Source organism: Coenobita brevimanus, chromosome 92 (assembly GCF_032717465.1).
Source record: "Coenobita brevimanus isolate Jiangsu-jjx chromosome 92, ASM3271746v2, whole genome shotgun sequence".
Taxonomy (NCBI): domain Eukaryota; kingdom Metazoa; phylum Arthropoda; class Malacostraca; order Decapoda; family Coenobitidae; genus Coenobita; species Coenobita brevimanus.
The window spans coordinates 1,114,635-1,140,521 of NC_137045.1; the positions used below are offsets into that span (position 1 = coordinate 1,114,635).

At 42.3% G+C, this 25,887-nt stretch overlaps 1 protein-coding gene across 1 annotated transcript in view; it reads left to right on the forward strand.

Moving 5' to 3' along the window:
* The window catches only part of LOC145412059 (uncharacterized), a 33,935-nt gene extending 8,326 nt beyond the window's left edge, over positions 1 to 25,609 (forward strand). The window contains exons 2-14 of the mRNA XM_080281977.1: positions 13,095 to 13,321; positions 15,039 to 15,285; positions 16,682 to 16,878; positions 17,369 to 17,728; positions 17,903 to 18,088; positions 18,213 to 18,218; positions 18,254 to 18,358; positions 19,322 to 19,502; positions 20,691 to 20,869; positions 21,538 to 21,677; positions 23,415 to 23,509; positions 24,501 to 24,595; positions 25,220 to 25,609. Of these exons, the coding sequence (XP_080138103.1) occupies positions 13,095 to 13,321; positions 15,039 to 15,285; positions 16,682 to 16,878; positions 17,369 to 17,728; positions 17,903 to 18,088; positions 18,213 to 18,218; positions 18,254 to 18,358; positions 19,322 to 19,502; positions 20,691 to 20,869; positions 21,538 to 21,677; positions 23,415 to 23,509; positions 24,501 to 24,595; positions 25,220 to 25,399 (2,198 nt within the window). The 3' untranslated portion in view covers positions 25,400 to 25,609. The remainder of the gene's footprint in view (positions 1 to 13,094; positions 13,322 to 15,038; positions 15,286 to 16,681; positions 16,879 to 17,368; positions 17,729 to 17,902; positions 18,089 to 18,212; positions 18,219 to 18,253; positions 18,359 to 19,321; positions 19,503 to 20,690; positions 20,870 to 21,537; positions 21,678 to 23,414; positions 23,510 to 24,500; positions 24,596 to 25,219) is intronic.
* Positions 25,610 to 25,887: the final 278 nt, after the last annotated feature.

A 25,887-nucleotide genomic window follows, 5' to 3' on the forward strand; every position in this document is an offset into this window, starting at 1 on the left:
ATCGCACACACAAATCATTATTTTTAACGATAGAAACGGGCGCATCAGTGGAAGTGGAATGGTGCTGAAAAACTGTTGACGTGACTGGAGGAGAAATGAGGCAGATTTAAGACGCTGTATAACTTCCTGCTAGGACCTATTAAACTGACAGGATAAATGAATTACTTGCGTGTTCTCTTCTTTTATCCGCCAGTTTTGATGTTTTCCTCTCGCCACAAGAGCGAAAAAACTAAGATTACGCCAGGCACGGGAAAGGGAAGCATGATTGCCGTTGTTATAACAGTATTTAATGATCAATTTCTTGAAGTCAATCGAGATAAATGAAAGTTAGAATCACCAGTCAGTGCAGTACTGAATCACTAGTGATCTTTGACACATATTTCTCAAAGGACAGCATTTCTATTTTGATCGTCTCCAGACAGTTTAGGAAGTTCAGAAGCGTTGTGATATTGATGTATATGTTCTGAAAAGCGTTTGGAGTACCCTGAGATTTTTTTTTTTTTTTTTTTGCGAGGAAGAAGGAACCAAAGGCCGCGAGCCCTCAATTTTTGTTCCTTCCAAGAGAAAAACAAAATACAAGAGGGAGCCATAGGGAAGCTAGTGGAGAGTTAGAAATTACCTGAAATATGTATGTCAGTGAGGTGGAGAGAGGAGGACAGGGAGACCGAGGATGAGGTGAAAGGATGGAATGATGTACATGAATGAGTGGTGTGGGATGCAGAAAGGGCTGCCTGATGGCAGAGGACAGGGCGACGTGAAGGCTATTTGTTCATGGCCACGCCCTCCAGAATTAAGGTGTCTAACTGAAGACAGACAGATTTCCATTCTTCATAATGGTGAATGTGACCGTAATGTAACTCATGGGACATCAATCCCTCACGGTGTACATTTTTTCTGCAAACAGCGCTCCACTAGAAACTCACTGAATGGTATGTTATGTCCTGTAGGGACGGCTCAGTCATCTGGTGTGGGCATAGATGTGGTAGAGAGAATAGGAAATGAATCAATGATGCAGGACAAACACTGATAATGCTGACTGAGCCGTCCAAGCAACACACAAGAAATTGCCTGGTGGAAAGGAAGAGGAACGTAGTACAGCAATTGTATGGGCCACTCTGCATTTCATTTTCCGTCACCATAGACTGTACTTGCCAGTATAATGTAAACCACGGCGGCCGTCACTGCCTCGTGGAGAAAAGGATTCAAACCAGTCCTCACAGCCAGCAAATCTCCAGAAAATGAGTGGTTATTATGACATGAATAACAACTCACTCTGGTATTTATAATTTTGCCTGTTATAGGCGTGGGGATACAAGTATAAAGAAGCAGTCTTTTACACAACTTAAACACAGGACTCTAAATAAATATGGTCCCTGGAGCACACACTTATCCCGGCGACCTTGGCTTCATCACCCAGACTGGCAATTGTGGCAGCCAGGAGACGGTGTAATGTCTTCCCGCCTTTACACACTCACCACCCAGCAAGGTCGAGTTCTGCTCACCCCTGTACCTACGTCTGCGTCATGCACGTAACCTCACTCACTACTTCTGCCAGTACTGGTTGCTTGAGTCTAAAACATAATAACTAAACGAACTACAACGATATTAGTATGTTGTAAGGAGCGTATATATTTAGACCTGTCACACTGTACTGGACAGTTGGTGACGAGTAACATAAAGAAATAATGACAAGCACTAGAATATAGCATTCCTACGCGTCAAGATTTTGAGGATGATGAGAATCACAAACGGACCGTCTCAAGATGAAAGTTTCGAATGAGCTTACCACGTGCCCTGTATACAGTAATTATTGTTAAAGTTATGGCCATTGTGGATTTTCTTAAGAAAACCACCGTAGTCACTTCCAGCCGAAAGAACAAGTTTTGCCCGTAGAGCAAACCCGAAGTGCCTGTGCTTGTTACTTTTCGTTTTGCGGTTGCTGCGTGTTGTGGGTGAGCAGAACAAGATGTTGTGAGTCTGTGAGTGCTGACAGTTACCCCTCATCCCCGACCCTTGACTCCCCTTCCACTCTTACCCTCCATCTGGCCAAGGACAAAACACTCCCAAGCCATAATGTTATATCGTGATTTCACGCTGCCGTGAACTATTCAGATGGAAGAATTATACACACGTATGTTAAAGCTGTGTATTCATTTGAATATATCTTCTACTCTAAATTATGAGCCTGGAGTTACCACGTTTTATTTGCCATCGCGTTTTATATCCTACTTCGTACATTTTCCTTCATCCTTCCCCTTTTTTCTTCCTTCCCGTAACGCTCCTTCCCTTCCTCCCACCCCTCTTTCCCTTCACCTTTACCTCTACACCTCCCCCATCTCCCGTTAATGCTCAGCTCATCCCCTCACTCTTCTACTTTCTCCTCTTTCTTTTTTCTACTCACTCTCTCACCTTTCTCCTCTCTCGTCATCGTCTTTTCTTTCACCACTACTTTCCTTCTCCTTTCTCCTCTTCCCTTCTTTTTCCCACTCCATCCCTCCCAGAGATGGATTTAAATATAACTGCATACTGTACATCCAAATAAAAAGGAAAAAGAAAAATATATCATTAAAAAGACACGAATTAAAAGTACTCAGATATGGTATAATCAAATGGACTGATCCAGCACAACAACTACGGTACAGATAATATGCTACCGGGTATATCCGAAGACAATATAAAACATATCTCTTATAAACACACTGCCAGACATGTTGCCTTTACGAGGGACTGTTGCCATCTGTTGCTCAACGCTGTTCATCATTATTTCCGTTCCAAACATCCTAGAACCACAAGAGGTCCCCCTGAGCTGAATAGTCTGGCAGAAGCAAGATGAAAACTTCATAGACGTAATGATACTGAAGGAGTTTACTCAGTGTGAGTGAGTTTTTCGCACAAAACTAGGTGAGATCGGATGTCCGCAGCTCAGTAACAGCAGATATGCAAGAGGACCTCATCAGAATCTCTGCAGTTGGACTTGCCCTGAAAGACTTCGACTCTCAGAATGCTGCTGTCAAGCTGACAGCACCTTCAGCTAAACCAAGGAAGCTGAAATACAAGGAATGGCCATATGAAGTGAACACTGAATATGAGGAGTATCGTAATGCACTGTCAGTAATCTTTATAGTTATGAAGTAGTATTTCATTTTCTTTTGTGTCCAATAAACAAATAAGTCAAGTCATATATTTATTTTTGTGTTGTCAAATAATGTAATAAGGTTTTGAAAATTAATTGACACGATTTTTTTTTGTTTAGTCCAGTTCCTGTAATGTTCAGATGGTGTAATATTTAATCACAGCTCTTATAAATTTGAGTTATGCATTACAAACACAGTAAGCAAAACTATTTGTGCACACTGTACTTACTTTCCATGTGAACCACAATTGTTTAAGTAAAAGTTAAAAATCTGTGTAAATTATAAAACGAAACTTCCCATACGAAGACTTTTATGATACCCTCTTTTTTTTTTTTTTTGCTAGTAAAATTTCTGAGGTACTAGGCAGTGGCTGGCACGACAAATAATTGATTTTCATGCTTAAACTTCTCTCTTCCTCTTTCATCTCCTCCTCCTTCATCAGTGGCGTCACCAGGGGTCAGATTTTGCGGGGGCTGTGGCCCTGGTGTAGGTAGAAGGGGGGGGGCGAGCGAAGCGAGCCTATGCAGCTGGGGGGTATGGGGGGGCGCTGTAAGCGCAGTTTTAGGGGAATTTTTGAGGCCTATAGATGAAGAAAAAGTAAAATAAGGTCTCACAGGCTATTAATAAGAAACTTATAGGACACATGAATATTGATGGGCCTAATACTAGGTATCAGTAAACCTTATGATATAATGTGTACAAGGTAATTGTATAAAGCTTTTTTGCAGATAAGTTTTTCTTAAACTGCTAGTATTATGTGGTATCATAACGGTTTCTTAGACTTACCATATTAAATTTGATAATTCAAAGAAGCTCAATGTATATAGATATAATTGCCAAGATTTATCTTCCATTACCGGTACTGTGATAGGAAAACAAAGCCATTCACTTTCCCACTCTGTACGTTTAGGACAATATATTTGCAACACTGAGAAATAGCCTAGGCCTAGCCAATTTAAAAATAAATCAATTAAAAAAAATCCGGGCCTAAGCTTCATAAAATGACTACTGAAAAAGTTTGATATAGGGCTACTTACATGTCTGAATGGGTTCAGCTTTGGGGTTATCTGGGGTTGCTTCTGGCACCTCATTCCCAATAACAGCCACTTCTTGGCACTCATCTGAGTCATCTTTGGAGGTGCAGGTGCGAAAGAATTTCCTTATGTCACCTTGTCCCTGAGGATTTTTAGGTGACCTTTTCATCACCTGAGTGGCTGATGGCTGATATCCGCAAATGTATTATTGTAGAATAGCCTATAAAAGGGAAATGACATTCAGTTCTGACAGTCGTGTCGACTGAACAAGTACTGCCGACTCTTTGTATAAAGTATAGGCTAGATCTCATATCCGTAAAAACAAAAATGAACAGGTAAAGTGGGGTGGCTAGCAATATGCCGGAACGTAGTAACGTCTATACAGCCACTGAAACAAATACATTCAAATAAAACCGAAAACAACACAAGATTTAGCCACATTTCACAGACACTTCTCATTGTAAACAAACATTCCGAGTTTCGATACTCTGAACATTCGAATTTGTGAAAAATTGTATAGATCAGATATTTTAGACTGCATAATCCAATTTTAAAGCTCCGTGATTAATATATACCATATTATATATTGTAAATCTATAATAAGTTTGATAAATTTAATACAATCTTGCATTCTTTGTGCAATAAATATATTTCAAAGAAAACCAAGCTTGGAAAAAGTATATGGGAATCTAATATATTATAACTATTATGATTTGAGTCATAGGTTTACGTAAATTGTGAATAACTTATCACATTATATAGCTATAAATAATAGTGTATTAAACTAATATGGATGCACGAATAAAAGTGGATTGGCGGTAGGGGGTTGGGGGAAAGCTAGGTGGGTCAATGCCGAGCTGTAAGCATACTATGTAAACTGGTGATTTTTTATTATTATTATTTTGGAAGGCTGCAATTTTTGGGGGGCTGAGTCCTTGATTTGGGGGGGCTAAGCCCCCCTAGCCCCCCCCCCTGGTGACGCCACTGTCCTTCATATCTTTCTCTCACTTTATCGTTTGCCTCTGTCTTCTCTTACCCTATCTCACCCCCCACTTTTCCCCTCCCCTCACTCCCTCCTTCCTCCCTGTCATACCCTTATCTTCCCTCATCTCTGTCTCCCTCCCTCTCCCTCATTTCCATTCTCTCCCCTCCCCTTGCTTCCCTCGTTTTCACTCCTCTCTCTCCTCCCTCTTCCCTCTTTCCTTCAACCCTCTCCCCCCTCCTATCATGACATGTGGAGAGAGAGGAAAAAGGAGGGAAGGGGAGGGGGAGTAAGAGAGAGAAGGGGGCTGGGGGGAGTTGGCCTGAAAAGCAGTGAAGCCTGAAGCAGTCACGCACGCACGCACACACACACACACACACACACACACACACACACACACACACACACACACACACACACACACACACACACACACACATTACATACCGTACATACATACGTCATGCATACATACATGCATAATATACATACATACTATTTATACATGTATACATACATATATATTGTAACATGTCCACGCATACTGTTGGGTTCACATTACCCCCCCCTCCTCTCTCTCTCTCTCTCTCTCTCTCTCTCTCTCTCTCTCTCTCTCTCTCTCTCTCTCTCTCTCTCTCTCTCTCTCTCTCTCTCTCTCTCTCTCTCTCTCTCTCTCTCAAATATATTGATATGCATTTGATTACACACATGGACTCTAACATCAGTACACTTTTCTTGCAGCTACACATACACACACACATACACACACACACACAAAACTCGTCACACCGGTACATACACAACAATTTCCTGTAGTCAAACACCCAGACTTTCTCCCGATAGTCCCGTTACTCCATGTGTGTGTGTGTGTGTGTGTGTGTGTGTGTGTGTGTGTGTGTGTGTAATGTGTTTGTTTCGAAACTGTGAGGTCGTTTGAAAAGTAATGTAATAGCTTCGTGGCTTGCATTGTTTCGTGTACTTACACTAATTAAGATATTTGCACTTCATGACTGTGATTTGGTTGTTTGTTTGTTTGTTTGTTTGTGTGTGTGTGCGTGTGTGTGTGTGTGTGTGTGTGTGTGTGTGTGTGTGTGTGTGTGTGTGTGTGTGTGTGTGTGTGTATGCGTCCTAACCACAGTTTTACCTTCGAGTCCTACTTGTCAGGTTACCGTGAGCTCCGTCTGGACTTATGGCTACATGACTTGATGTGACTAAGTAGTGTTTACCTTCAATAAGTGTACCTTCAGTTAAGTTACCAGCACCATCAACCACGGTATAATTCTGAGGTTGTCCATGGAACCATCTAGTCTGTGGTAACTTTGTTTCTGAACTCAACAGTCGCTGAGTCTTGAGTGGCATTGTCGTATATAATAATCAGTCCTACATATGTAGAAGTTAATACACTCAGAATAATCTATGGGGCTTTAGAACAATCTTCCAACGATGCACTAGCTGCGTTAGTGAAGTCATCGTAATCGTGATGCTTTTCAGTCAGTAATATGACCAACGACCAAGGATGAAGGTCAACTAGTCGTACCCCCCCCTTCCTTCACCGTCACACGCCCACCCCGCCTCAGTGCCTGCGATGTGGGTGCATCCATTTTGAGTTAGAATGTGCTTCTTATTAATAACAGCAACCCATTCTTAACGATGAACGTGTAAATCATCGTCTTGGACGCACTGTAACCGACATCCTTGCAACGCTGGTCAGACGCATAGCTTTCCTGATGAAGCATTATTCATTCCCATACTATATATTTCTGATTCCGCTTTCTCCCAGTTCATTGATACTAACTATTCCTTTACTTTATGCTCATATTCATCTGCCACTACTTAAGTAGTTGCTTTCACTTTTACTCTTTCACTTCAAGTCACCTCCATATTACTTTTCTTTCACACTCCTCTAAGTTTCACTCTGCTTATTGCATCCATATGATTAGACGATCCTCCCTACCCTGTTATTATTATTATTGCAATGATGATCATGAGTGGATTGTTAGTACTGGTATTACTTGCTACTGCGGTGAAGACCATACACGGAAGCAATTGAGGGTAATTGTGTAGGAGAGAGGCCGAGTCGTTCACCCCCGGGCCACTGTGTTATGAATGAGGAAGTGACTAGAGAAGGGGGTGGGGGTACAGCCACTGAGGTAACGCTGTGCTGGGTGAGTAGGGGGAGGGGGGGAGTGGGCTGCTCAAGGCCCATGCTAACAGTCTTCTCGCCGCCACCTCCGCCTCTTCCGCTGTCATCCCATATCAGGCTCTTCTTATCTGCTCGTGGTCCCTCCTCACTCACCTTCTTCATACTTTCTCATCTCTTATTCCACCGTCGCCACTAATTATATATATTTTTTAAGCTAAAAAGACTCTAGTACCTCTATAATAGGTTCATTTTTACCTGTCTCAAAGTTTTATTATCTTGTATGTTGCTGATATATTTTTATATCAACGATGCAATAATAGCATACAAAATATATTAAGGTACCAGATACCGAAATAAACTAGCAAATAAGATGTGTCTGGGGGGCACTTTTACCTAGGAAAATACGGCTGCTTGATCACCTACCCTCTTATTACCTTCTCAACCTCCCTTCCTCCATCGCCACTTATCTCTTACTCACCCACTCGCTTATCACCTGTTCCACCTCCTCTTACGCTATCGCCAAACAGATTATATATCAGTATTCAGTATCCATTATCAAGAAGTGAAACACGCGAAACTAGAACATATGTCACGAAGAACACAGGAAACTCAGAATTAAATGAAACTAATATTACACTAGAAGAAATAACGGAGTGAAACGTGCGAAACTAGAACATGGTTGGTAACAGAGGAGGAGAAAATAACCCAGAGAAACACGTCAGCGAGAACGTGACGACCGCACAGCAACTTTCAAATGAACTTTTTTAATGAATATTCCGGGCAGGCGGAGGTGAAGGAACTGAGAGAGAGAGAGAGAGAGAGAGAGTGTGTGTGTGTGTGTGCGTGCGTGTGCGTGTTTTAGAGAGCGGGGAGAGAGAGACGGCTGTGATGGAGGTAATGATGGGAGGAGGGTTAGATGAGACAAGATGGGGCTGGAGGGAGGGAGACCTACGTGACACTGGTATTTACTGTAATCTGTATTTTCTGGCTCATATACTGATAAGATATGATGATAAATTTGATCTAATCACATAATGGTAAAGATACAGACATCATGATGCTTTAAAAGTACATGCGATCAAAACAGTAACACCCAGAAAAGGTCTTAATTTTTATAGCGTATGCACCAGAAAATGTCTTAAACTTATAGTGTAATCAGTAGCAGCAGCAGCAGCAGTAGTAGTAGTAGTAGTAGCAGCAGTAGCAGCAGTGGTAGTAGTAGTAGCTGCAACCTCAGTCTCATCAGAATGTGAACCCGGTGGACTGCAGGCTGAAGCTGCACTCCTACTGCATTTCACCATATTCCTTTTGGGTATTGGGAGGGAGGTGAGGGACGTTTGTATAACCGGGGCTGCCGGGCAGTGGAGTCGACGTTGTACTGGTGCCACCACGCCCACCCCAGCACCGGAAGCAAGAGTAAAGCACTGTTGTATAAGCAGAGTCTATTGCACTTGGCAGTCTCTATTGCACTGGCTTTAGGAATAACAGTTTCGTGTGGAATGGTTGGCCTGTGAGTGGCGTCTAGAATTTTGGCTTGAATGATAAGTCAATGGATGTTTGGCCCTTTTTAGTGGAAACTCTATTTGACTGTTCTCCAGCTCTTATATTTCTTCGTTTCTGTTTTTCAATCCCTTTCCCTGTATGCAAACTGTTAGTGTGAAAGAAGGCAGATGGTGCTGGTGAGCAGTGATTAGTACTTAGCTAACTCTTCCGAAAATCACGACTTTTAAGTGTATCAGTGACGTGCAAATTATTAACTCCTTCAGTTCAACGACGTATCTCGTCATTTATTCTTAGTATCTACAGGCAGTTAATTCAGCAATGGAGAGAGTTTTTTGACTGGAGGGGGGAAATATAGCTTTATAATGTAACCTTTACTAGTAATCGCCTGGTAGCAGCAGGGGAAAAAAAGAAAAAGAGTACGTCATCGAATTGAAAACATAAGGCCGGTAGAGTTATTTGGGGCGAGCGAAAGAGAAGAGAAGCAAGAGAGGGTGTGAAGAGAAACTGCCGTTAGATTCCCGCCCGCCGCCCCGCCCTCACCACAACACAGCACTGGCCTCGCGACCTTGCATTTTCTCTCGAGGTCACTTTGAGCCGAGCATAACCTTGTCTTGCTCCCCGCGAAGTCACTGTGGTCAGAGTTTCCCCCTTTCTCTCCCACAAGGAGTGCAAAGGAATGCAAACAGGAACAGACTTAATGGTCCCTTGTTGCAGAAAAGGCAATGATTGTGATATGTAATTCTATGGACTGATAGTAAGGATAGCAAAGAAGGTAGGCTCTTCCCCCCCCCCCAGACCACCAAGCTCTCCAGCCAAATTCGGCAGGAAAAAGTGAGAAGGACTATCACGCAGCTAAAAAAAAAAAAAAAAATGAGCCATGGAAATTTCATAGGAAACATTGAAAAGAAAAAACTATATTCTGCACTACCTTATCTACAAAGGAAAAGTAACGTTGTTCAGTAACACTATTGCACTGCTACTACAGTCTCCATGACCTGCAGCAGAGGGAGATCAGTTAGTTCATTCATTCATTCATTGCCAGACGCCATGTATCCCAAACGGGGTGGCCAAGGGCTTAGAGTAAATTGTTTTACAGGGAGGGGCACTAATCCTTCACCAACCCCACTCGACACGTAGGGAGAACGTTAGTTGAATCTGCATATTATTCAGCCATGAATGCGCGTTTAACCTAGGAAGCCAGAAATTTATCCAAGTGAAATTTCAGTGTTATCAAAAGACTTGTGTTAATTTTCAAGAGATTAACCCCTTCACTCTGCTGACGTATTAGTTTATTCTTCCCACCTCCAGACGATTTTATTCAGCCTAGGGGAACTTATCTTTGTGAAGGGATGAATGAACGCCATTTCTACCTCCTTCAGTTAAATGTCACTCCCAAGCTGAATAAAATAGCCTGGAAGTAGCAGAAATAAAACGTAAGTTCTACGTCACTAGACTTCACGGGTAAAAAAAATGGACCCTTGGGTAAGTTGAGAAATGAAGTGCTGCCTCCCCTACACCTTATGAAAGGAGAACCCCGCCCCACCAAGCACGTACACACACACACACACACACACACACACACACACACACACACACACACAATGTGCTGGGCAGCCGGTACACAGGTCCCCATGAACAGGATCACGGCCACAGGTTTACGCACGAGGCTACAAAAACGGCACAGTTATGTAGCGTCAGTGAGTACGAACTAGTTTGGAGGCTGGACATGGAACATCACCGACAGCTTAGATTCTTCTATTCACATAGTTTTTTTTTTTCTTTTTTTTAATACAACAGTCGCGGCCGACTTACAGACTCCTCTGAATAAACTTTTCCAACATCAGAATAAATTTTTCATGAGTAGTTACGGTACAATTTTTCCCTGAACAATTTATGACACTGTGAAATTAAGACACAATGTATTATTATGACTGACATGTCTACTGGCGTCTCTTATGGCAAGGTTGTGGACATCATAACTGTACTCAGTTAAGTTCATACTGACATTTCTGCCTTTCAACATGGCTGTCGCATAAGTTCGTATGCAAATAAGCACAACATCCCCCTTTTAGACTCCCGAGATTATGGGTAGACCTGAGGCTGTAAGTGTTAAAGAAAATCCACCAGCCTCATTTCCAGTCATCATGCTCTATGTAACTGGACGACTGACTCCTTTGTGGTGAAGATGCCAAGTAAATTGTATATCTCTCCTCTGAATTATATACTTTTTTTACTTGGAGTCAACGGTTTAGAGTTTTGTATGCAGCCAGTCCCTACACTTCGAGGTGTACTGGCCCAAACCTAGGCTACCGTATTCCGTAACATTTAATGAAGAATAACCATTACAGACCCTTGGTGGTATTACTTCTGAAGACTGCAACGTGTGCGGGCAAAGCAGATGACTGTTACTATGAGTGTATAAAACCATTGAGGAGGAGGCTACCAGTATGTCGGAGTCCATTCTCGCTTACGTACCCTCAGCAGGACACTGGGACAAAACTCTCCTGTTCTTTTCGTCGCCACAGCAAAAACCCGATTGACAGGTGTACTGGACAGGACTAGCGGCACGTCGTTGGCAGCGTATCTGTGAAGGCTTCCTCGGCCCGCAGGCACAGCAGATGATGCACTGTGAATGGCATGCAGCGGAAATATTATCCCCACACATGCAACTGACAAGAGTAGAATTCCTGCTCTGTAACCAGATAATTGTTACCTTAACAATGCGATCCTGAACTGAAGTTACAGTAGCTGTTCAGCTAGAGGACGTTGTTTTCAATATATTCTTGCCTTTGTAATACGACTGTACTCGTTTTAGTAGAACATCCAAGCAGTGAAGGAGTTCACTTCGAAAAGTCTTTATAATCATCTGCTGGTAACAAGGACATAACGAAAAATACGTCTTCTGACTGAAGCAGTTAAGGAAACTTTTATGCCGAAAAGTCATGTTTTATTCAAAAGGAAAAAGGTAGACGCGATGAAGAAAAAAAAAATGAATAACTGTTGTTTGCTGCTTCCCGCTCTTCCTTTCATTGTTCCCGTGGCTGCCTTATTAACATACTGGTCTAGTCCCGGCTCACCTGCCACAGTCATCCTCACACACATTTTAAGAACAGTCACTTTAGTAGAATTTCCATGTTTGTTCGGGTGACGATGACGAGGGAAGCTGCATGGTCCATCGGTTGTGTCACGAGATTAGATGTACTCAGGTCACCTGTTGCTGTAGCTTCACAAATAAGTTTGTTCCTGCATAAATAATGCCATACCCATACACATATTGCTGTACCGTCACAAATAATTCCGTTCTCTCACAAATAATGCTAGACCCACACACATATTGCTGTACCTTCACAGATAATACCATGTCAACACAAAGAATGCAGTGCCCTCACACTTAGTACTGTAACCACACAAATAACTCTATGCCCGCACAAATAATGCTATACCAACACATATATTGCTATACCTTCATAAATAATGGTTCACAATTTTACTGGGCCGTCAATGCAGTTATGTCTTCTTTGAAACGATCGTAGGTGCTGGGTTCGATGTTTGCCGATGTAGTTATCCATCCTGTAATAGCTATGATAGGTACTGGGTGCGATATTTGCCAGTGTTGTTACCCACTCTGTCATAGCACTGATAGGTACTGGTTACAGTGCTTGACTAAGTTATTATTCACTCTGTCATAGCAATAATAGATACTGGGTGCTGTTTGTTGCCAATGCAGATATCCACTTTGTCACAGCATTCATAGGCATTTAGTGCAATGTATGCCAGTATAGTGATCCATCCTGACATAGTACTCCAAAGTGACTGATCCATAGAGCATGTGGATAAAATAGATGGTAGGGAAACAGAGAAATGAGCTTAAGTTCTTGATCTCTCTCTGGTTTGCTCGCTGAAGATGGGCTGTGTGTACTTTGAAAGGTGGGAGAAATAAAGAGCTTGAATTTCTATGGAGTCCGAAATAACAGAGAAGTACAGAACTTGGGACTACGAGTAGGTAGCAACGTTAGAAAAATAAAGAACTTGGGTTATTTCTTGTGTTTCCTCCTATTTTTTTACTCAGTTAACGTGTACAGTCCACTCTGTCATTCTTTACCCAGACCCTCTCCCTGTGACCCCTCTTGACCCCTTTCTGTGAGTTGTCTTAAATCCCCCTTGTGACTCCTCGACCACTCCCTGTGACGTCTTGACCCCTCCCTGTTAACCCTCTTGACCCGTGACCCCTTCCTGTGTGCCCTCTTGACCCTCCTTGTTACCAGCTCTTAACCCCTTCCTTCTTACTCCCCGTACAGGCGCGGTGGGCAACAACTCGCCACCACTTCTGAAGTCAAGCAAGAAATGGATCGTGGGGGAGGACGAGCCTGTGGGGTCAGTGGTCGAAAACTTGAGGGCCTTCGACAACGAGCACGACGATATTACTTTCACACTAGTACCCCGCCGACCTTCCGACATCATACATCACTACCTTACCATCGACTCATATAACAGGGTCGTCATCGCTAAGGAACTAACAGGCCTGGTTAGTGTGTGTGTGTGTGTGTGTGTGTGTGTGTGTGTGTGTGTGAGAGAGAGAGAGAGAGAGAGAGAGAGAGAGAGAGAAATTCCAAGCCAACACTACTCATTTATATCTCTTCATTCTTTGTGTCATTTACGTGTGTCACCTGATCTAATATTACTGTTGTGCGATACTTAACCTCTTCATTGCGATGAGGTCTTATGACCACGCCAATCCGATGACGTATTTTTATTATATTCGTGCTACCTCCAGATGATGATCTTCGACCTAGGAATGGCCTCTCTTTTATTGAACAGATTAATGAAAGCTATATCTAAACCTTCCACAGTAATAAGAAGTGTCTTGGAGGCCGAGTAAAGTTGCCTGGAGATAGCAAGAGAAAAATGATAAATACGTCATCGTTCTAAAGGAGTTAAACAAAAAAGTTCCTCAGGTATCCATCTTCATTATGGTATGAAACATTAAAAGAACATTCAGAATTGCTTTAAATTTTCATCCGACCTAATTATCACCCGGGTATCCTCCGTCCACTTTCATCTCGCCTAATACTGCTAATCCTTCATCTTAATGCTGAGCCGTAGCAGAAGGCTAACATTGTCCTATGATGTTAGTCATGAAAAAGTGGGGTAGAATGGATGTAGAGTCAAAATATTGTTTTACCCTGCCACTGAATACGAGAAATGGCCAAACTGTTGTCTTATTCTGCCACTGAGTTACGAGAAATAGGCAAGGTATTCTCTTACTATGCCACTGAGTTACGAAAACAGTGAAAGTATTGTCTTACTGCGCCGCTGAGTTATGAAAACTGTCAAAGTATTATCTTACCGTGTCACTGAGTTATGAGAAAGAAGGTGCAAAAGAATAGCCACCACCTCCAAGTAAAGATAGGCGAACTCAAGTCCAGTGGTAAGAGCGTGATTTTTTTTTTTTTTTTTAATAGGGAGCTTCAAGTCAGTTAAGTTCGGGTAATTTCAGATCCATTCAGGCTCATGTAGATCAAGTCAAGTGTCGTCGAGTCCACTGAGGTCCATTCAGGTCTCTCCGGGTCCAAGTAGCTTAGTTTATGTCCATTCCTTCACATCCTTGAAGTTCAGTCTTTTATCCAGCATCACAGTTCGTAAAACTATTTTCTGTCGCGCAAGGCGACGAAGTCTTATAGTTAATCAGTCATGCTGAAAGCCATGGAAGGGACATGCTGCGAAGTGCATGGTTTGATCACTTTAGTACAAATCCTCTTTAAATTATGTACTGTGCATCATCATCATCATCAACAACTTTTTCCCACCTACAGATAGGGTGAAGTAGCATCTAGAAACAAGACAACTGAAAATATGTAATTGGAAGAATTGCTATCAGCAGTATATGCAGTAAATTAGGTAACTCAATCATTCTCATATCATTCAACCTCTCAGAATTCTGGATCTGCCTCACAGACTTAACAATCAACTTTTGGGGGATATGGGGAGTTCATTTTTCTTGATAGATGCATTTCACTTAGGTCAGTTCACTTATCGTTAAGCTAAAAAAAAAAAAAAAAGGAGGGGAGGGGCATTGTCAAACCCGTACCATGTGTTCCTCTGTGCATAATTCACCCAGTCAACCCGATCCCCTGCCAGTTCCCGAGCTTCATCAACTTCCACTGATCTCTCCCTCTTTTTTTTTTTCTTTTCTTTTTTTTGCCACTTATCATACACACCCATCTTCTGGCCCCACCATACAGGCTGGTGAGAGCAAGACAGGGTACATGGTTGGCGTGCGGCTGGATGATGGACACACAGCTACCACTACAGAAGTGATGGTCTTGGTGGAAAAGCCAGGCCTGGTGGACAGTGATACCTCAGAGACCTTGGGCCCGCCTTTACCCCCTGGTTTCGGGCAGCCAGGCGGACTGATAGACCTGCCAGGAGGGTTTGGTCGTCACCCTCTAGTGCCCGCAATCAATTTACCACCACCCATACCTGACTCCCGTAAGTTCACACACTACCAACAGTTGACCAAAGAACTTATTGCCCTATCCAAATAAAGCACATAATTTTCACCGTAGTACAGGTATGTATTGTTTTTTTTCACCATTGTTGTCCAACATGTTATATGCTGTTCTTCCTTTTCTTCTTTCTTCTTCTTCTTCCTCTGTAGTAGATCGGACTCGAAGAGTAAGTTTACTCGGTGACAATTGCTGACCAAGTAACTTACAACCGTGTTATTATCGCCTTCACTCTGATGACGTATATTATAGTCTATTGTTACTATCTCCAGACGATTTTATTCATATTAAGGGAAAGCTTTTGAAGTGGGAGTGTTAGCTATAGCCTTGATTAACCCTTCCACTACTACAGGGTCTTCCAAAGTTGAATTAAATCATATACAGGTAGGAAAAATAAGAAAGTACTGTACAGCACCGAAATGAAGCGTATGAATGGAGTTCTTAAACTTTTTTTTTTTTTTTTTTGACACATTTATGACAATCTTGCATTTCGAATTTAGAGTAGTGATAAAATACAAAGCCTCTTCAATAGAATCATATCCGTACAACAAAGATTATTTAATCATGCATTGCTGTTTTTCATTATATGACTGTGAACTGTGTACACTTTTGCAGGGAAAAAATGGCTATGGAAAATAAATATGAGTGAATCCGAACTCGCTGCACCTCTCTCCTCTGGATCCTCCATTATCCACTATCAGTAGTTGACCAAGGAACTTACTGCCCTATGTAAATAATATGGGGTACAATTACGTCATTTTCATCCTAATGCAAATATAACTTTCACCACATCTATTGACATCCTCATCCTCCTACTTAACCCCTTGAATATGGTGGTGTTTTCTGGTGGTACCTGCTGGCATGAATCGGACAATTTTGTTCAGCTTGAGGACGATATTATAATCAAGAAGGCTATCGCTAACCCAGCACATCGAAAAGTCTTCCTTGGCCCCAATGAAATCGTCCGGAGGTAGCAAGAATTATGCGTACCGCAATGGTACGTCACTGGAGTGAAGTGGTTAATCCCTGAGCTCCAATGACATAAAACTGAATGTAGTGTTAGGTGATAGCCAAGAATGAAATGAAATACTGATAGTGCTCGATCAGACTGAAGTACTGAATCCCTTCACTGTGATTTTAATTCTTGCTGTTTCCAAACAGATTAACTAACCTCAGGAGAGCCTTTCCAGCTTTAGGGTTATATATAGCTCATTATAAGTGACTGAAGGTAGCAAGACTGAACTAACCGAATGTGTCATAGGGCTCATTGGGTGAAGGAAGACCAAGAGGAAGTAACAGATAGGCTAGTGGACAAGTGGTTAAATTTATATCTTAATCAAAATGCAATTTACCATCCATCCATCTCCTTTCTCCTCCAGCTGGGCCTCCCATGCTGCTCATGAACAGGACGTGGGTGGTGGCGAGTGACGCGGGTGTGGGTACAGTGGTGAGTAGGGTTGATGTGAGGGACCTGACTGGCGCAGGATACAACCTAACACTGCTCGACTCAGCCCATCTACTACATCTCGACCAGGCCTCAGGACAAGCCACCGTCGCCTCACCACTCACCGGCAAGGTATAGTAGGCACCAAATGCCCCCCTCCCCTTCCCTCTCTCTCTCTCTCTCTCTCTGTACAACAAATTCTCCTAAGCTGACGAGAACACGACTCATTGTGTCATTTGCTCTGTTTGGCTCTGAAAATATACTGATAGTTGTAGCCTACTTCATGGCATTTGTGGATGATGTTACTGTTAAGGGATATATAGCTATATAATTATATAGCCTTTCATTTTCTCATTGTTGGTATTTTTGTTGAAGACTTACACATGGATTCAGATGCTGCAAAACCGGTATTTATAATTCTGAATTGTGTTCCATTCAAATTTGTGTACGAGTATGCTGTATCACTTGCCTGAAGCACACACACACACACACACACACACACACACACACACACACGCAAATAGATAATTGAGTCACTATATAATGTAATGAAAGAAGATTAATACATTGGACTTGGGTGGGTTGAGAATGATGATGCAGAGTAATATGTGTTTTGGTGTAGGTGGGGAACTACAAAGTGATGGTGAGAGTGGACAGCCCTCACGGTGGCGTGTCCGAACCAGTGGTGGTCAGGGTGCTGCCTCCTACACCTGCACCATCACCACCAGTTACAGCCACCTCCACTCCGTCCCGTCCCGCCCCTCCATCTGGCGGGGGCAACAACCGGCAGGACCTGCGTGTGGTGGGCGGCAGCGGTGGTGATGGGGCGGGGGCGGGTGTTTCTACAACACCCACCCCGCCACAGGAGTCCGATGTCAACCTGACGGTGATCCCCATCGTGGTGGTTGCAGGACTGTCACCGCTGTTGGTACTCCTGTATTGTTGCTTCCGCCGCTACCGTCGCATCAACTCTAGCATCAAAGTTAGTCACATCCTGTTCCTTCATGTACTACCTACACTGACAGTAATAAATTAATAATGTTAATTGACCGAGATTGATTCTGGATATAATTTATGATAAAACTACGTATAGATAAAGTAAATCCTCTGAACCAGAGAATTCAGTGTTTGCTGATGTGTTATGACTGCAAAACAGAAGGCTTCCGTGGTATACAGCGAGAAGGGTGAGGAGGCTGCAGCCACGGAGATCAGAACTGAGGGAGGCAGCGAACGAAGGGACAGGAGCCAGAGGCGAGGCAGCAGCATTCTAAGTCTTGCTGCCCTTTGGCGACGTAGTGCATACAGCAACAAATATGAAGATGGTCTCAGGGGTAGTAAGAGTGTAAGTATAATTTATATTTCGATGGAATGTATAAATTGTTTTTCACTGTGTATAATGCTTGGCTTTAAGAAATTAAAAAAAATAATTGTATAATCTCAGTCAGTACAAATGGAGATGCTGTGAGAGAAGTGTGTATGATGGTGTGCGTATGTGGGGTTGTTTCAGCAGCGGCGTGTGAGTGAGGTGGCCTCCAGCACCACAGATGCCTGGGAGTTTCCACGACACCGTCTCAGAGTGATGAGCATCCTTGGAGAGGGCTGCTTCGGACAGGTGAGTGAAGGGAAGAGTGGCCGGTGGCACGGAAAGAGTTGGTGAGGAGAAAAAAATTTGGAACAAGCATATGAGGCCAATCCAGTTCGGTTCGTATTTGCAACGACTTGTCTTTGCATTAGCGCCTCGCTGATGGTTTGCTCTGAAGTTTTAGTTTGTCCCTATGTGGTAGTTGAATTCGGATTTTTTTTTTCTATTATGATGCACTCTTATGCTGTACAGAGGAGTTTATGCTTCCCTGAACACTTGTGAAGACATCTGGCATCTATGACCTTTGATTACAATAGAAGTACTAAAATTCCATAAATGAAGGGCGTCTCATAGTGTCCTAACTTACAAATACCTGTTCACGTCTTGTACATGTAATTGTTTTCAGTAACTATCGATACTTTTTTCACGTCTTTTATAACTGTCTTCAGTAACTTACCAACACCTTTTCACGCCCTGTATCACTTTTTTCAACAACTTAACAACACTTATACACGTCTTCATGTTTGCACCCTGCTCCCCATTCTCCCTTGAAAAAATAAAAATCGTGAACGCCCGAGTAAAGTAAGTTTTCGGTAGGTGATATCTTCCAAAATATCGCATTTCATTTATACATCTGGTACTGTAAATAGGATGAAATGGCAAATCAGCTTTATACTGTAGGTTGCAATGGAACTGTAACAGGCAATTCTTCTGTAAATTACTATAGACATAACCCTTGTTGTCCAATGACGATTTTTTTTTTTTGTTCTTGCTATCTCCAGACTCTGTTTGTTACTTTAGCATAGACTTTAAGAACTGGAGGCGTTAGATACAGCCTTCATTAATCCGTTAAATGAAGGCCCTTCTAAGCTGAATAAAATCATCTGGTAGTGATAAGAATAAAATAAAAAACACATAATCAAAATAAGTAATTAATAACAAAAGTGAACGCCAAACAAGACGACATACAAAGAGAATTCCTTTACACCGCAGGTGTGGCGGTGCGAGGCAATGGGTCTGGGTGGGCAGCGGTCCATGGTGGTGGCGGCCAAGACATTGAAGGAGTCTGCTGGGGAGAGGGAAAGACGGGACCTCCTTCAGGAGCTGAAAGTTCTCAAGAGCCTCGCTAGACACCCTAACGTGGTCTCGCTCCTTGGTTGCTGCACGGAAAAGGGTAAAGATCCAGGGACATGTTAGATGGGATAGGAGATTTAGCAGCACCTTTTCAGTGATATATTGTGCATATTATACTACAATATTGTAAATTATATTCATCTTTTAATTATCAGCGTATAGTGCATTACATTCATGGGGATATGACACACAAGACTACAGCAATAAACTGATTGGAAAGTTCTGGGCAGTCGTCCAAGTTAATGGCCCCCTAACTATTTTCCTTCTACAGTCTCTGTTAATACCGTATATTGCATTCCATCTTTATTATTCACATTAACTCTTTATAAGGCCCCATATTCTCTCTCGTAGCTCCCATACCATCTCTGTTAGTTTTCATCCCCTTTGTCTTAGCTGCCGTATCATATTGTTAGTATCCATTCCATCCATTTTAGCTTCGGTACTGTCTTGTAGTCTCCATCCCCGTTTTCTTACCTCCCTTACCTTATCTATTAGTAAACATTCCATCTCTTTTAACTTTCATACCGTCTGTGTTCGTATCCATTCCCTTTGTGTTAACACCCATACCGTGTCTGCTAGTTTCAATCTTCTCTTTCTTAGCTTCCATAATGTCTCTATTAGTTCTATACGCCCCTTTCTCTAGCTTCAGTACCAAATATGTTAGTTTCCATATACTCATCCATACCTCCTATACCGTTTCACTGACCGGTGATTTCCATCTTTTCGCCATTTGTTCCTTTAGCCTTCCTGCTAGTTCCCCTCCTTAGCCTCCCTCTCGTCCCGTCACAAAACCTATCTTCCCATCCTCTTGGTTACTTCCTTTGGTCACATTCCTTCTCTGTTAGTTCCCTGGGTCACGTCCCTTCTCTCTTACTTTCTTAACTCACATTTCTTCTCTGTTAGTTGCCATTTCTTTATTGCTATTTCCTTCAGAACCTCTGCTGGTTTCCGTCCCTGATCCTCCCTCCCCCACCGTCACATACCCAGCTGTCTCAACCCTTTTATTTATTCCTTAGCTCACATCCCTCCTCTGTTAGTTCCCATCTCTGCACTATTTTTTCATTTACCTTATCTGTGAGATCCCATCCTTGACGCTCCTTCGCTTCCTGCCACAGACCCCATCTTCCTTAGCTCCCCACCTTTTTGCTTGTGCTTCATTTACCCTTTGTGACTTAATTCTCATGCCTGACTCACCCCCTCCCTTCCCTTCCCCACCTCCCCACTTCAGACCCCATCTTCGTAATCCTGGAATACATGTCTGGTGGGAAGCTGCAGAGTTACCTCAGAGCGTCTAGAGGTGACGCCGCCTACAACAACCTGCACGGCACCTCCTCACTCACCCCACGCGACCTCACACTCTTTGCCTACCAGATCGCCAGGGGCATGGAGTTCCTTGCCTCCAATGGGGTGAGTGACAACAAGAACTGAAAATAGAGCTGCATGATTTATCTACGAATTGTGTCATCTGGGAAATGAGTCAGCTACTTAGTTATCATCCAAAAGATCCACTTGCGTCATCAAAACACCTTCACTATTACCATTACACTAGTCCTCACTGAGACAACCCTAGCATGTATTCTATACAGACAGAGGGTACCGACGCCGAAGTGGTGGCATGCGAAGGTATGTGGCACAGTAAAGGACTGCTAGGCCTTAGGGAACGGAGTGTCACGGCTGTACCCAGAGCTGGATAAATTTAACAGAAATTGTTTTCCAAACTTGCCGCAGTGTTTTTAGAACTGTGTTATTAATTGTTTATTAGTATTACAACTATTGTAAATAGAAGTAGACCATAAGTCTTGCGTTTATATTATCTGTCTGTCTTACATGTTATAGCTAGTCCACCATATCTTGGTTGAGTTTTTTTTTTTTTCAGCTTATTTCCCGGAGCTGGATGGCAGAAAAAGATAAAAGTATTGCTCCACGTCTCTTCCATAGCATTTCTTTGAGAGTGTTAACTTTATGCTACAGCTCAGTTTTCAAGGTGGAGAGATGGCAGTTTTAAGCCAAATTAGCGTGCATGAACTACAATCATCACATCGTATCATAAATTTTGCATTCTGTCCCTCTTGCAGATCATCCACCGTGACCTGGCAGCAAGGAACGTGCTGGTGGGTGAGGAGAAGGTGTGCAAGGTGGCTGACTTTGGGTTTGCCAGGGACGTCGCCAATAACCATGTCTACGAGAGGAAGAGCGATGGCCGTCTCCCTATAAGGTATGAAGGATAACAAAGATATATGGGGATGGAGGGGAGTAGGTAGAGGGGATGGGGAGGAGTAGGTAGATAAGATGTATGACACTTTTCAAAAGAAGATTGAAAATCTGAAACACATAAGTAAAAGCTTTATAACTCATTTTCCCCTGGGAGGATAGAATTTCCTTTCCTTCTTTTCAGTGTGACTGCCTGTTACTTGGAATTCACTCCACTGAATTACTTCATATGTCAAGGATTAGTATTAGCACAGTGCTGGTGTCAGCTCAGTAATGAATATGGGTACTTTAAAGATTGGTCTTTTTTTTTTCTTTCATAATTTAAAAAAAAAGAAAATCATATAAACATTTTTGCTTTAGTGACTCGAATGAGAACAATATTGTCGGGTGTTAGTTTCTGAAGCCGTTTGACCACTGCAGTTTCTTTTAGCTGAACAAAATCATCGTATGTTAGCCTGAATAAAACATCCAAGTGAAGCATACGCAGCAGAAGAGTTAAAGAACGTAATGGCAGAGTGAGAGGAGGGGGTGAAGGCGAGATGTATAGAGGAGAGATACTGAGGTTGTTGGTGGAGGGAAGGACAGATAAATGTAGTGGAAGTGACAGAGGGACGTGGAGTGATTGGCATGGGAATGTGGAGGAAGAGAGAAGAGTAATAATAGGAGGTATTGAGAGTGAGAAGAGATCGTGCACAGAGAGAGAGAGGGGGGGGGGGGATTCATGTGCTCTGAGGGATCGTTTTATTTATTTATTTATTTTTTCGGGGATTATCACGCCCCAGGCAGAGCAAACCACGAGCAAAAATTAGCCGGAAATCTCTTGCCAGCATTATGTTTGTGAACATTGATCGTCCCTCCCTGAACGTCACAGAGTATCCTTACTTATACTTTTGTGATAGAATAGTCACGGACAAATGTTTGCATATTACGAAGCTGTATCTACTTCACACTTAGAGCATGTCCAAAGTTATGGAATACAAGGTACAAAGTGCAAAGAAGTGCAAGCAACAACAGACCCACTACTCCTTTGAGGCGAGATGTTGTACAGCAGGTTATAATTAAAGTAACTATTCCGAGTCAGAAACAAGGATAACAAAGCAGAATGGCTCCATGACTTTCCTCCCTGTTGCACCGTATTAAAGCCGAACGACTGTGGGAAAGAAACATACCAAACATCTCTCAACGTAAGATTATTAAACAGTAGAGGAGAGTGAGAAATACCCATAGAAGAGACGAAATATTGACTAACTCTTGTCTCCGATTGTACGGTACATGTGGTCACTGTTTTATGTCAGGGACGTGTTCCAAAATATCACATTTTCCATTAATTTGGTGATGTAAACTGAAGGAAATGTGAAATCTGTTTAATAGGTACGGTACAGTATCAGTGAAGATGTATATGGCACTATTTTTGAAGTTTTCCAAAGAATTAACTGCAAAAAATTCATAAAAACTGTGGCATATAACGAGGATTTTCTGTACCACGGTGCTGGTAAGGGACGCCTTCACGAAGTGTCACTGATGTATCGCCGGGAGGAAGGGGGTCATTACCTGGCTATTTAAACATCCCTCAATTCCTTCCCTCTCCTCCGAAAGCAGGATTGGTAACTACGTTAAAACAGCAGCTTCAGCCTGCAACCAACTGAGTTCACATCCAGATGATCCTAGGGCCACAATAACAACTGCACCGTTCAGTCTACGTGTCCCACCTTTTAATCCCTCGCATTACAATTTCCCACAGATGGATGGCGCCCGAGTCCCTCTTCGATAACATCTTCACCACCAAGTCTGACGTGTGGAGCTTCGGCGTGCTGCTCTGGGAGATTGTCACTCTAGGTAGGGGCTCTTATGATGTCCTCTTCGTTAATTTCTTTCTTTTCTTTTTTTTAGTTAATTTTCCAACTAACCTTTATTTATTATACTTCATTTTGACACTGAGGTTGGAAGGAGAGCTGCAAAGTACATCATACTTCCTATATAATTTTTAACACATTTTTTTCCCTTCCTTTAGTTATTATGAATGTATGCATAAACTTAGGATTTCTTTTAATGTTAATAATTTTTAGAAATTGAGTATTAACGCTTTTATGATATATTATAGTGAGTTTTGATGCCATGTTTGATTAATCATGTATTTGAAAATACTGATATTTCTTAGCTGTAAATATGGTGATGATGATAACGGTAGAGGTGAAAATGATCATGGTCATTATACTGATCATGATGATGTGGAGAAAGAGGAGAAGGATAATGGTGTGATGAGGGTGAGTAGGAACACGATGAAGATAAAGATGATGATGATGATGATGAAGGTAACTATGGAAGTTTAATTTGCAAGTAAAATGCATTACATTTCCCAAAGTTCGCTTTTGGTACACTATCCTTTTATTGGCTAAGCATAAGTTCCATTTTTTCTCATACATGTGTAACAGGCTAGAGGACACATTAGAATCAAAGTCGCCTCGTGCCGCAACCATGGTCGATGTCAAACAGAACGCATATATTTGCAGGGATGATTGCTTTGAAGTCCGGTGTTTCTACGCCTATCGTTTGATGCCTTCGCATCCATCTCTTAACACTTTGGGGTTATGAAATATTTTTAAAGGCCTGAATCGTAACTGTGGGAAAGGCGTCTCGAGATACCATACCTAGGCATGTGCATAGTAAGTTTTAGGCCACTCGACCCAGAAATAAATTTGTGAGGCCAAAGCTACAAATGTTGGTTTAAAAAAAAAAAAAAATCAGCAAGAAGAAACATAGAAAAATTATTTTCTCTTCTGGAAACAGTGCTGATGACGATGATGATAATGATGATGATTTGTTGCAGGTTCGACTCCATACCCTGGTCACGGCGCCACGGAGGTCATGAAGAAGGTGAAGGAAGGGTACCGTCTTGAGAAACCTGACCACTGCCGCAGGGAGGTAAGTACATTCTCTCTCTCTCTCTCTCTCTCTCTCTCTCTCTCTCTCTCTCTCTCTATCTATCTATCTATCTATCTATCTATCTATCTATCTATCTCTCTCTCTCTTTCTCCAAAGCCAAAAAGAGAGGCAAATAATAAACATTAATAACTACTACAACAACAACGTCATAAACTATATAATTTACAACAGCACTTCTCTATCTCGTTCTCGGCCTCCCTCTCCTTCTTCATCCCGTCTGGGGCAATATAAGGGTGTTGACAAGGGCAATGATGTGGTGGCAATATATAAATGCTATAACCAACGAAGCTGTCGCAGGAGCACAAAAGTAATCAAAACTCCCCTCAGGGGCTGTCAGTCTGGACCAAACTTGGGGTATTAGCTGTTGGAGCCCCGGTGGTTGTGTGTGCAAAGTTTCATAAAGAAAAAAAAAATCGTCAAGGTCTGGAGTGTTGTCCCTTACATGCATGCAAACCATATGTTAATAGTATGAGTATGCTTGACACTACGCATCAGCATCATTTTGCCCATCCAGATACACAAGATCGTGTACTGCTGCTGGGTGCATACAAATTCTGTGTTAACAGTACTGATGAATAACACTTCATCATTTTTCCCATCCAGATATACAACATCATGTACTACTGCTGGGACAAGGACCAAAAGGAGCGTCCTTCCTTCAGTGAGCTGGTAGTGACGTTGGAGGGGTTGCTAATGTCGGAGGTAGAATACATTCAACTCGACCGATTCCCCGATCACACTTACTACAACTTTATCACCGAGAAGAGTGATGAACTCTTGTAGACCATTTCCCAGATATCTCAGGAGTGTGTTTGAGTGTATTTGGTATTAGTAATTTAAGGTCTTTTAACTGCCACAAAGGTCAGTAAGACATTTTTCCTTCTCAGACTTGGATAGGTTATGGTGAGTTTGCCTAACACGTGGGACAGCCAGTTACAGGTGGTTGCGGACAGAACTGTTGGCCAAAACTGTCTGGTACATTAAGTTTTCCCTCAGCCATGCAGATTCAGAGGATAAACCATAATCATATACACGTATCACAGAGAGTTTATATTTTTACACTGAAAGGCAGACTATGTCGTAGGCTGCCCAGATGTGTTTCAGTGATCAGCAGTGCAATCGAAAGATTATATATTTCTTTAAATGTCATTAAATCACTGGCGTTGGAAACTAAGGTTATGATGCAGAAGGTATGTGCCACAAATGCTCTTACTTTAATGGTGGTGTACATAGTTGTTATAGCGTTATGTTAACAAGACATGTGATGAAGG